This window comes from Callorhinus ursinus, unplaced genomic scaffold (assembly GCF_003265705.2).
Source record: "Callorhinus ursinus isolate GAN/ISIS: 27379988/994484 unplaced genomic scaffold, GSC_fseal_2.0 scaffold25, whole genome shotgun sequence".
NCBI lineage: Eukaryota > Metazoa > Chordata > Mammalia > Carnivora > Otariidae > Callorhinus > Callorhinus ursinus.
In genome coordinates this window covers 7754373-7767378 of record NW_027397087.1, presented here as the reverse complement: position 1 = coordinate 7767378, position 13006 = coordinate 7754373, and the positions used below count along the sequence as shown (strand labels likewise).

Below are 13006 nucleotides of genomic sequence, written 5' to 3'. Positions count from 1 at the left end.
CCAGCTCAAGAGCAGTCAATTACATGGAAAATTTAGAATTTATTTAACCAGTCCCTGACTGATAGATCCTTAGGATCTTTTACCTCCTTTGCTATTACAATAAATGCTGTAGCGAATAACCTTATATGTTCATCATTTTAAACATTTACAAGTATCTTGAAATAAATTCCCAGACATGAAATTACTGAGTCAAAGGGCATGTGTATTTAAAATTTTGAATGATACTGCCAACTGCCTTCTTCAGTTTATATCCACTAGCAAAGAGCGACTTTTTACCTATATTTTTTTTTTATTAAGATTTTATTTATTTGACAGAGAGAGAGACAGCGAGAGAGGGAACATAAGCAGGGGGAGTGGGAAAGGGAGAAGCAGGCTTCCCGCCGAGCAGGGAGCCTGATGCGGGGCTCGATCACAGGACCCTGAGATCATGACCTGAGCCAAAGGCAGTCAGTCGCTCAACCAACTGAACCACCCAGGCGCACCCCCATATTCTTTTTTTAAAAGTTCTATTTATTTGCAGGAGGGAGGGGCAGAGGGAGAAGGACAAGCAGACTCCCTGCTGAGAACTGGATATGAGGCTCGATCCCAGGACCCTGAGATCATATCCCCAGCTGAAGTCAGAGGCTTAACAGACTGAGACACTCAGGTGTCCCTTACCTATATTCTTAACTGATTAGGTGAAAAATTGTATCTCATTAATAAACTAACTTCATATTTCTCTTATGATGAATGAAAATAAGCATCTTTCCATTTGTTCAAGAGCAACTGGTATTTATTTTTCCATATATAAACATAATAAGAAAAACTAATTTAATGAAAAAAACTGAAAACTTGGTTTTATTGTTTTGTACTGTTATATTTAAGGATTTATATGTGAAAGTGGAGTGTTTCATCACTCTGTTAAAAGGATAAGCTGTACAATGCACACACTTAATCAGAGATAGCAGTATATTAAATTCTGCAAAGAATCTGTTTTCTGAATTAATCCTAAGAATTCCACAAAAGGGTAACAAAAATAAAAACAAAAACTACTAATTTAATAAACACTGCATTTGGGGTGCCTGGGTGGCTCAGTTTGTTAAGCATCTGCTGTCAGTCAGCTCAAGCCATGATCTCCAGGGTCCAGGGATTGAGCCCTGTGTTACGCTCCCTGCTCAGTGAGGAGCCTGCTTCCCCCTCTCCCTCTGCCGCTCCCCCTGATTGTGTGTTCTCTCTCTCAAATGGATAAAATATTTAAAAAATAAATTAAACACTGCATTTGAGGGGCGCCTGGGTGGCTCAGTTGGTTAAGCGACTGCCTTCGGCTCAGGTCATGATCCTGGAGTCCCAGGATCGAGTCACGCATCGGGCTCCCTGCTTAGCAGGGAGTCTGCTTCTCCCTCTGACCTTCCTCTCTCTCATGCTCTCTACCATTCTCTCTCTCTCTCTCAATAAATAAATAAAAATCTTAAAAAAAAATAAACACTGCATTTGATAGGAATAAACAGCTTTTTTTTCTTTTAAGGTTTTATTCATTTATTTGACAGAGAGAGAGACAGCAAGAGAGGGAACACAAGCAGGGGGAGTGGGAAAGAGAGAAGCAGGCCTCCCGCCGAGGAGGGAGCCCAATGTGGGGCTCGATCCCAGGACCCTGAGACCATGACCTGAGCTGAAGGCAGCCGCCCAACCAACTGAGCCACCCAGGCGCTCTGGAATAAACAGCTTTTAAAATATAATTTGAATCACATTTTCTTTACTTACTGTATAAACAGAATATTTTCTCCCGCTTCTGTTTCTAAAAATAAAATAAAAATTAAATTTGTTCAAGGATACACTGATAAAGCATTAGAAAAATTGCATGCAAACATTAACAACAATTAAAAAAAGAAATTACTAACTACGCACTTTACTTTCTGCCCCCATGGCTCAAGCTATACTTCTTAAGCAATAAGATAGACAGTTTTATCAATTACCTGGTTAGATAACTATAGTAAAATTTAATAGAAAACAGATTTACCTGCAATTTCTGACTTCCTTACTATTTTCATATGAGACTCTGTCTGGAATACTCTAGAAAAGAAAATAAAGATTACTGAAAATCTGCAATTTTATAAAAGAGATTTTATTTATTCTGGGTGGGGGCATGAGCAGTGGTGGGCTGGGGGGGGTGGGGGGGAATGGGGAGACAGGGAGGAGGGGTTGGGGGAGGGAGGGTACGGACAAGCAGATTCCCTGCTGAGCGTGGAGCCCAACCTGGTGGCTCGTGGCTCTGAGCTGGGCTCAATCTCAGGCTGTGAGATCATAACCTGAGCTGAAACCAAGAGTCTGATGCTTAACACACTGAGCCACCCAGGCGCCCCTGAAAATCTGCATTTTTTTGTTTTAAAGATTTTGTTTATTTATTTGACAGAGAGAAAGAGAGACAGCGAGAGAGGGAACACAAGCAAGGGGAGTGGGAGAGGGAGAAGCAGGCTTCCCGCTGAGCAGGGAGCCCAATGTGATGTGGGGCTTGATCCCAGGACTCTGGGATCATGACCTGAGCGAAAGGCAGATGCTTAACGACTGAGCCACTCAGGCATCCTGAAAATCTGCAATTTTTAATTAGAACCCTATGGTTCTAATTTATAGTCTGTTTTGAGATAAAGATAATGGATTTCAGCTTCCTCTTTGCTACATCATGTACTATTCATATCTCAAACGCCAAATTCATTTACATTAAAATCTGTTTTTAATTAACTCTGACAAAAATCATTTTATCCCTCAATAACCTAAAATATTCACTCTATTCAACAAAACATTTATTAAGCACCACTATATACTTGATGTTATATACAAGAGTCTGATATATGATCCTTGACCTCAAGGAGTTTTCACTGTAAGTAGAGAGCTGGAACAATGATTATAAACTTTTGTTATTAACAGTTCAGATAAGAGGGGCGCCTGGGTGGCTCAGTTGGTTAAGCGACTGCCTTCGGCTCAGGTCATGATCCTGGAGTCCCGGGATTGAGTCCCACATCGGGCTCCCTGCTCAGCGGGGAGTCTGCTTCTCCCTCTGACCCTCCCTCCTCTCATGCTCTCTCTTTCTCTCTCATTCTCTCTCTCAAATAAATAAATAAAATCTTTAAAAAAAAAAAAAAACAGTTCAGATAAGGGGACATGGACTCCAGAGGAAGGGATCTCTTTTGATTGGGATGATTAAGCTTCTGGAGAAGCAGCATTCGATATCTGCCTTAAGAATCTGGCTAGTTCATTTTTGTTCTAATATTAAGTATCATTCATTATTGAGAACCGATTCTTAATAAGAAAGAAAATTTAGTTTCAATTACAGGGGCACCTGTGTGGCTCAGTCAGTTAAGCATCTATCTTTGGCTCGGGTCATGATCCTGGGGCCCTGGGACTGAGCCCCACATCAGGCTCCCTGCTCAGTGGGGAGCCTGCTTCTCCCTCTCCCTCTGCTCCTTTTGGCCCGGCTCCTGCTCTCTCTCTCTTTCAAATAAATAAATAAAATCTTAAAAAAAAAAAGAAAATTTAGTTTCAATTACAAAAAAAGCAGTGAACATTTGCATACATACTGTGTGACAAGCATTCTGTTCTTTATATACATTTTTAATGATTATAACAATTATCATGTTATTTTACAGATGTAGATATTGAAGGTCATAAAGTTTAAGTAAGTCCCAGGGTCATATACCCAATAAGTGGCAAAGCCAAAATGCAAACCCAAATCTGTCTGACTTCAAAACCTGAGCCTGTAACTACAAAGCTATACTTGAAACAACTTTTCTTCCAATCATTTACAATAGAACAATAGAAGCCTTTTTAATCAATATGAGCAGGATCAGTAGTTGGTCCATTAATCAAAAAAAAAAACACTTAAAATAAGGAATCTTAACTGATACCTACATAACTTAGATATTAAAAAAATTAAAATACGTGAGTAGATTTATTTATTTAAAAAAGATTTTATTTATTTATTTGACAGAGAAAGACACAGCGAGAGAGGGAACACAAGCAGGGGGAGTGGGAGAGGGAGAGGCAGGCTTCCCGCTGAGCAGAGAGCCTGATGTGGGGCTCGATCCCAGGACCCTGGGATCATGACCTGAGCCGAAGGCAGACGTTTAACGACTGAGCCACCCAGGTGCCCCACATAAGTAGATTTTAATTTGCAAATCTCTGAATGTCAATCTGAGGACTTTACTTTTGAGTGGATCTACTGGTACAATTTTAGTGTATTTATAAAGTGGAATAAAAAAACTTTTTTTTTAAAGATCTTATTTATTTGACAGAGAGAGAGAGACCACAGCAGGGTGAGCAGCAGGCAGAGGGAGAAGCAGGCTCCCCGCTGAGCAAGGAGACTGTTGCAGGACTTGATCCCAGGACCCCAGGATCATGACCTGAGCTGAAGGCAGACGCTTAACCGACTGAGCCACTCAGGCATCCAGACAAAGAAACTTTCAAGTAATATGAACACAGACTCCTAGATTTTCATGAAAGATTTCCCCATGGTTGTCTCAGCCATACCAAGTTTTTATTTTATTTTAAGATTTTATTTATTTATTTGACAGAGAGAGACACAGTGAGAGAGGGAATACAAGCAGGGGGAGTGGGAGAGGGAGAAGCAGGCTTCCCGTGGAGCAGGGAGCCTGATGTGGGGCTCGATCCCAGGACCCCGGGATCATGACTTGAGCCGAAGGCAGACGCTTAATGACTGAGCCACCCAGGTGCCCAGAATTTTTTTTTTTAAAGATTTTATTCATCTATTTGACAGAGAGAGAGAGAGCGAGAGAGAGCACAGCAGGGGGAGAAGCAGACAGAGGAAGAGGGAGAAGCAGGATCCCCGCCGAGCAGGGAGCCCAACACAGGACTCGATCCCAGGACGCCAGAATCATGACCCCAGCCGAAGGCAGCTGCCCAACAGACTGAGCCACCCAGGCATCCCTTGAAAGAATTTTTAAAAATAAATTCACCTTTATCAAAGTTTCCCCTGCTGTTCATTACAATTTTCATAGAAATAACTATCTTTATCTTTGAACTCATTTTCATCAGTTTATGTAATATTAAATTAAATTATGCAATTACAACAACTTCAACTAGATAAACAAGACAAATACTTCTTGGTAAGCCTACCAATCGACTCTCAGGATCTAAAGTTTATGGACAGGAAAGAACATTCTTTGTGCTGTAGGTATCTGTATATTTTACAAGGGGAATGGAAAATATAGGTTAATTCTAACAATTCAGTGAGCTGGGAATTATTAAGAGTGCTTTTACTATGCTTGTTTCTACATCTAGAATCCTGTAATTCTTTTTCAATTAATCTATTTAACAAAGATAATTTTTTTGAAACACCACTCATACATTGCTTAATATTACTCAAATTGACACTATCTTATTTTGGCCATGCAATAAATACTATGAGATATGAGACATGTAAGGAATATTATTTCCATCCTAAAAAAAGGAGGAAGCTGATGCTCTGTTAAATGACTTAAACTAGGGACTAGTTAGTAATAAGCCAGAACTGTTCAATTTTTTTTGTTTTGAACCTGAAATTCCTTTTAATATCCAAGAGCCATTTTAGGAAAGTAAGTATAATGAGTAGATGATATCCAGGAAAGGAAAGAGTGGACTAGGTTTAATAGTATTTGGGAAAGTCTATCAGAAGAAGTGGAAAAAGCAGTAGACTAGGAGTCAGGAGACCTATATTAAACAACTGTGGTTCTGTCACTACCTACATTATCTCGGGAAAGTCATATCACGTCCCTGGCTTTAATCTTCTTGGTAAAACATAAAGAGTTTGGACTATACTTACTTATTTAGTAGGCTCCATTCCCAGCAAGGAGCCCAGCATGAGGCTTGAACTCACAACATAAGACTGAGATCAAGACCTGAGCCAAGATCAAGAGTCGGACACAACTGACTGAGCCACACAGATGTCCCTACTTATTTATTTATTTAAAAGATTTTATTTATTCATGAGACAGAGAGAGAGAGAGAGAGGCAGAGGGAGAAGCAGGCTCTCCACTGAGCAGGGAGCCTGATGCGGGACTCGATCCCAGGACCCTGGGATCATGACCTGAGCCGAAGGCAGATGCTTAACAATCTGAGCCACCCAGGCGCCCCACTACTTATTTATTTTTTAAAATTTATCATCATTATTATTATTTTTTTAAGATTTTATTTATTTATTTGAGAGAGAAAATGAGTCGGGGGGGAGGACACAGAGGGACAAGAAGACTCCCCACTGAGCATGGAGCCTGCAGCAGGCTCACACAGGGCTGCATCCCAGGACCCCAAGATCATGACCTGAGCGAAGTCACATACTTAACTGACTGAGCCACCCAGGCGTCCTAGAAAGTACAATTCTGAATGAAGATATAACAATTATGACTATGTACCGATGAACATATAGAATCAATATTCATAAAGAAAAACTATTGGAAATATAGAGACAGAGTGAGATGCAGTATCAACAGGACACTAATTTACCTCTAATTCATGCAGATTAAAGTGAATAAAACTTAAGATTATAGAAGTTCCAAATAACATAAGGTATAAGGTAGATTTAATTGACATATATCAAACTCTACACCCTAAAATACAAAATATCTTTTTATTTATTTATTTTTTAAAGATTCATTTATTTGAGAGAGCGAGAATGAGAGAGAGAAGGTACATGAGAGGGGAGAGGGTCAGAGAGAGAAGCAGGCTCCCCGCCGAGCAGGGAGCCCGATGGGGGACTCGATCCCAGGACTCCAGGATCATGACCCAAGCCGAAGGCAGTCGCCTAACCAACTGAGCCACCCAGGCGCCCCCAAAATATCTTTTTAAATACCTATGGATCATTTACAAAAATGTATCTTTTATTAAAAAAATTTTAATAAAAATCAAAATAATACAGATTAACACTCTGCAATATAACTAAAAATTAATGACAACAAAATATCCTTACCACTTGGCTATTTTAAAATTCTCTATTAAACAACTTTTTTTCTTTAAGATTTTATTTATTTATTTGACAGAGAGAGCGAGAGAGAGAACACAAGCAGGGGGAGTGGGAGAGGGAGAAGCCGACTTCTCACTAAGCAAGGAGCCCGATGCGGGGCCCGATCCCAGGAATCATGACCTGAGCCGAAGGCAGACGCTTAACGACTGAGCCACCCAGTCGCCCCTATTAAACAACTCTTGAATCAGTGAAGAAATACAAATATACTGCTAAACATCAAGAAAATAATCATGAAAACAATATATATAAGAATTAAATTAATAAATTGGGGCACCTTGGTAGCTCAGTCAGTTAAGCACCTGACTCTTCATTTTGGCTCAGGTTATGATCTCAGGGTTGTGAGATTGAGTCCCACATTGGGCTCTCCACTCCACGTGGTGTCTGCTTCCTCTCTCCCTCTACCTCTCCTCCCACTTGTACACACTCTCTCTCTAAAATAAATCAATTTAAAAAACTAAGGGCACCTGGGTAGTTCAGTAGGCTAAGCAACTGCCTTCAGCTCAGGTCATGATCTCAGGGTCCTGAGACAGAGCCCTGCACTGGGCTCCCTGCTCAGTGGGGAGTCTGCTTCTCTCTCTCCCTCTGCTGCTCCCCCTGCTTGTACACTCTAGCTCGTGCTCATTCTCAAATAAATAAAACCTTTAAAATTTAAAGTGAAAAAGTAAATTAATAATTTAGGGAAAAGTAACATCTTTGCGATGTTGAATCTTTTTTTTTTTTAAGATTTTATTTATTTATTTGAGAGAGAGAGCAGAGCGAGAGAGAGAGCACGAGCAGGGGTTAGGAGCAGAGGGAGAGGGGGAAGCAGGCTTCCTCTTTTTATTCAGAAACTTGTTAAAACTTCATTTGCACAATTTTTTAGTATCCTTCAGTAAAGGTTTATCCTTTATATGCTTTTATTATTAAATACATAGCAATAAAATATTAATACAATGGGGAAAAGGTATTTATCTTCTATCTGGTTATTATTTATATATAGGAATATACCAATTTTCATATATTATTTTTGTATCCTGCTACTTATTGTCTGCACAGGTATTTCAATTGATATATTTTTTTAAAGATCTTATTTATTTATTTGACAGAGAGAGATACAGTGAGAGAGGGAACACAAGCAGGGGAAGAGGGAGAAGCAGACTCCCTGCTGAGCACGGAGCCCGATGTGGGGCCCGATCCCAGAATCCTGGGAGCATGACCTGAGCTGAAGGCAGACGTTTAACGACTGAGCCAGCCAGGCACCACTCACTTGATATTCTTATATTTTCCTAATATACAAGTATCTAATTTGAATAAGGTAACAGATTTACCCCCATCTTTCCAATCTTTAGAACTCCACTTCCTCTATTTTTATTAGCACCTTCAATACAATGTTAAATTAACAGTGTTAAGACATAGCTGGGTTTTTTTTCTGACTTTACAGGTGATGCTTTCAATGTTTCTCAAACATAATGTTGAATAACAATTTTTTAATAATTCTCTAATGCTTATGTAATTAAAACCCAGATTATCCAAGTCAGTTATTATCAACATACCTGGTTTGATACACAAAAAATCATTACCTGTAACATTTTAATCATTCCTCCTTCCAACTTACTTTATAGTGTCTGCAAAGCTGACTCGACGAGAGCTTTTCTTATTTCTCAAAGTATTAGATTCCTAAGGGCAGAGAATATATGGTATGATTCTTTTTTCTTTTTTAAGTTAGTTAACATAGAGTGTATTATTAGTTTCAGAGTAGAGTTTTTAGTGATTATCAGTTGCATATAACACCCAGTGCTCATTATCTCAAGTGCTCCTTAATGCCCTTCACCCAATTACCCCATTCCCTCCCACTTCCCCTCAGTTTGTTCCCTATAGTTAAGAGACTCTTATGGTTTGCCTCTCTTACTGTTTTTATTTTATTTTTCTTTCCCTTTCCCTATGTTCATGTTTTCTTAAATTCCACACGAGTGAAATTATATGTTGTCTTTCTCTGATTGACTTATTCTGCTTAACATAATACCCTCTAGTTCTCCACATCATTGCAAATGGCAAGATTTCATTCTTTTTGATGGTTGAATAATCTTCCAGTGTGTGTGTGCGTGCATGTGTACCACATCTTCTTTATCCATTCAACTGTTGATGGACATCTGTGCTCTTTCCATATTTTCACAATTGTGAACATTGCTGCTATAAACATTGGGGTGCATGTGCTCCTTTGGAACACTATTTTTGTATCCTTTGCATAAATAGCTAGTAGTGCAATTGCTGGGTCATAGAGAATAGTTCTATTTTTAACTTTCTGAGGAATCTCCACACTGTTTTCCAAAGTAGCTGTACTAGTTTGCATTCCTACCAACATATCTTTTTTTTTAAAGATATTATTTATTTATTTGACAGAGAGACGCAGGGAGAGAGGGAACACAAGCAGGGGGAGTGGGAGAGGGAGAAGCAGGCTCCCTGTGGGAGCCCTACACGGGGCTTGATCCCAGGACCCCAAGATCATGACCTGAGCCAAAGGCAGACATTTAATGACTGAACCACCCAGGTGCCCATGAATATGATTTTCCATGTGAATGGTAATAAGCATACCAACACAAACATATATTTAACGAAGTTGATTACTGTCCCTTACTTTTTCTCTCTCCTTTTATTTTTTTTATTTTTATTTTTTTAAAGATTTTATTTATTTGAGAGAGAGAATGAGAGATAGCACGAGAGGGAAGAGGGTCAGAGGGAGAAGCAGACTCCCCACTGAGCAGGGAGCCCGATGCAGGACTTGATCCTGGGACTCCAGGATCATGACCTGAGCCGAAGGCAGTGGCTTAACCAACTGAGCCACCTAGGCGCCCTCTCTCTCCTTTTAAATGAATGATTGTTTTGCTATTAAGAAGAATTAAGGGGCACCTGGGTGGCTCAGTAGATTAAGCATCTGCCTTCAGCTCAGGTCATGATCCCAGGATCCTGGGATCAAGCCCTGTTTCAGGCTCCCTGCTCAGCTGGGAGTCTGCTTTTCCCTCTCCCTCTGTCCCTCTCCCTGCTCTCTCTCTCTCTCCCCCAGCCCCACTCAAATAAATAAATAAATAAATAAATAAATAAATAAATAAATAAATAAATAAAATCTTAAAAAAAAAAAGAAGAAGAAAGACTGGGGACAAAGCAAGTGATATGTGGCCTGTTACAGTAAAATTATTATACTATTTTTAGGATTTAAGAAAAAATTTAACTGTGGTAAAATATGCATAACAAAATTTAGCATCCTAACCACTTTTTTAAATTTAATTTATGGGGTGCCTGGATGGCTCAGTCGGTTAAGCGTCCAACTCTTGGTTTCAGCTCAGGTCACAATTCAATACTGTTAACTATAGGCACAATGTTGTGTAGCAGATTTCTAGAACTTACCTTGTATAACTGAAACTTCATACCTGTTGTTAGCAACCCCTATTTTGCCCTTCTCTATGGCCCTGGCAACCTAGGTTCTGCTCTCTGCTTCTATGATTTTGACCATTTTAGATACCTTATATGAGTGGAATCATGAAGTATTTGTCCTTCTGTGACTAGCTAATTTCATTTACCATAATACATCTTAACCATTTTTAAGTGTACAATTCAGTAGTGTTAAGTAGGTATACACATTGTTGTGAAACCAATTTCCGGAACTCTTTTCATCCTGCAAAACTGCAACTCCATATCCATTAAACAAGTCCTCTTTCCCCATCCAATCTCCTAGCACCACTATTTTACTTTTGGTCTCTATGAATTTAATTAGGTAATTCATAAGTGGAATCATAAAGTATTTGCCTTTTTTTTTTAGAGTTTTATTTATTTTTTTGAGAGACAGAGAGAGAGAGACAGAGCAGGAGGAAGGGCAGAGGGAGAGGGAGAGAGAGAATCTCAAGCAGACTCCACGCTGTGTGTGGAGCCTGATGTGGGGCTCAATCTCACGACCCTGAGCGCATGACCTGAGCTGACACCAAGAGTCAGATGCTTAACCGACTGAGTCACCAAGAGGCTCCGTATTTGTCTTTTTGTGATTGGTTTATTTCACCTAGCATAATGTCCTTAAGGTTCATCTTTGTTGCAGTGTGTATCAGAACTTCCTTTTTAAGGCCAAATAATATTCCATTGATACCACATTTTGTTTATCCATTCATCTATCAATGGACACTGGTTTGCTTCTACCTTTTGCCTATTGTGAATAATGTTGCTATGACAGGGGTGTAAGTGTCTTCCAGACCCTGCTTTCCATTCTTTTGGGTATACACCCAGAAGTGGAATTGCTGGATCATATGGTAATTCTACTTTAATGTTTTGAGGAACCACCATACTGTTCTCCATAGTGGCTACAACATTTTACATTTCTACCAACAGTGTACCAGGTTTCCAATTATTCCACAACTTAGCCAGCACTTGTTATTTTCTGTTGTGTTTTTTTTTTTTACAGTAGCCATTGTAATGGATATGAGGTGATATCTCACTGTGGTTTTGATTTGCATTTTTCTAATGATTAGTGATGCTGAGCATCTTTTCATTATAAAATGCTATTTTTATTTTCCCTCATCTTCTTTAACAAGAGCAAACCTTTTTACTCACATAAATACCAAATACAAAAAGCAAATGACAGAGAAATAAATCCACAGAGACTTTTACTATGTTAATTCTTAATACCTGAGCATGTCTTACTATAAGAAAGAATCAGGAATGTTCATCCTCTCTGTTAATACCCTAGCAGATACTACAAGTGGCCTCGAGCTTAATATGGACAATAATACTACCATAGTATATACTGAAACTAACAGAGACTAATATACTTCTTACTAAAAAAAAAGGGACGCCTGGGTGGCTCAGTCGTTAAGTGTCTGCCTTCGGCTCAGGCCATGATCCCAGAGTCCTGGGATCAAGTCCCACATCGGGCTCCTTGCTCAGTGAGGAGCCTGCTTCTCCCTCTCCATCTGCTGCTCCCCCTGCTTGTGCTCTCTCTAACAAATACATAAAAATCTTTAAATAAATAATAATAAAATAAATAAAAAATAAAAAAAATAAAGAAAAACTGAAATTTTTGTGCTATATTGGAAAGAGCACTGAACTAGAAATTAGGAGATTACAGCTCAGATGTGAAGTCTGCCACTTACTAGCTGTGTGGGCTTATATAAAAATTTGACACCCTTGGACCTCATTTTTTTTTCTTCTATAAAACTAAAAAATTGGATTTAAGATTACTGGTGAGGTCCTGTTGGTTTTAAAGCTTTGAGTCTATGAATCTGTCCTTTACTCATTCAGCATTCATTACATTTTTATTTTTTATTTTTTTTAAGATTTTATTTATTTATTTGACAGACACAGACACAGCGAGAGAGGAAACACAAGCAGGGAGAGTGGGAGAGGGAGAAGCAGGCTCCCCGCTGAGCAAGGAGCCCGATATGGGGCTCAATCCCAGGACCCTGGGATCATGACCTGGGCTGAAGGCAGACGCTTAATGACTGAGCCACCCGGGCGCCCCTCATTACATTTTTAAAACACACACACACACACACACACACACACACACACACACACACACACATGCACAAGGTCCTGTGCTGAGTGATGGAAAAATAGTGGTAAAGGAAACAAATGATTCCCTACTGTATTGTATTAATGGTAACATAGACATAAAAACAAAAAAATCTATACAAATATAAAATTCAAAGTGTGATGAGTGTTATATAGGAAAACTATGTTTAAAAAAAAAACAAAACTAATCTAGCCTAAGAATCAGGAAGATTTCTTTGAGGAAGTATATTTGAGACCTGAAGGATTAGTTAAAAATCAGTCAGATGAAGAGCTGGGTAGAGAGAAAGCATTCTAGGTAGAATGTGTGCAGAGGCCTTGAAACAGGAAAAAGCTTGAGGCATTTGAGAAATAGAAAGATTAGGGAAGCCAGAGTAGAGTGTGCATTCAGAATTATATGGTCTCCAAAACTATATGCATTTCATCAATCAACAAAATGTACTGAAATTCAACTATATCAGGCACAATAAGTTGAAAAAACACATGATAAAG

The 13006-nt window shown here is 39.2% G+C and overlaps 2 protein-coding genes across 4 annotated transcripts in view; both read right to left on the bottom strand.

Moving 5' to 3' along the window:
* IVD (isovaleryl-CoA dehydrogenase) overlaps positions 1-13006 on the bottom strand; it is a 192643-nt gene that overhangs the window by 2170 nt on the left and 177467 nt on the right. The window lies entirely within an intron of this gene.
* KNL1 (kinetochore scaffold 1) overlaps positions 1-13006 on the bottom strand; it is a 60260-nt gene that overhangs the window by 32452 nt on the left and 14802 nt on the right. For all 3 annotated transcript variants that reach the window (XM_025884254.2, XM_073876806.1, XM_025884255.2), the window contains exons 5-7: positions 8580-8641; positions 1997-2049; positions 1741-1774 (exon numbers count right to left, since the gene is read on the bottom strand). In XM_025884254.2, the coding sequence (XP_025740039.1) occupies positions 1741-1774; positions 1997-2049; positions 8580-8641 (149 nt within the window). The remainder of the gene's footprint in view (positions 1-1740; positions 1775-1996; positions 2050-8579; positions 8642-13006) is intronic.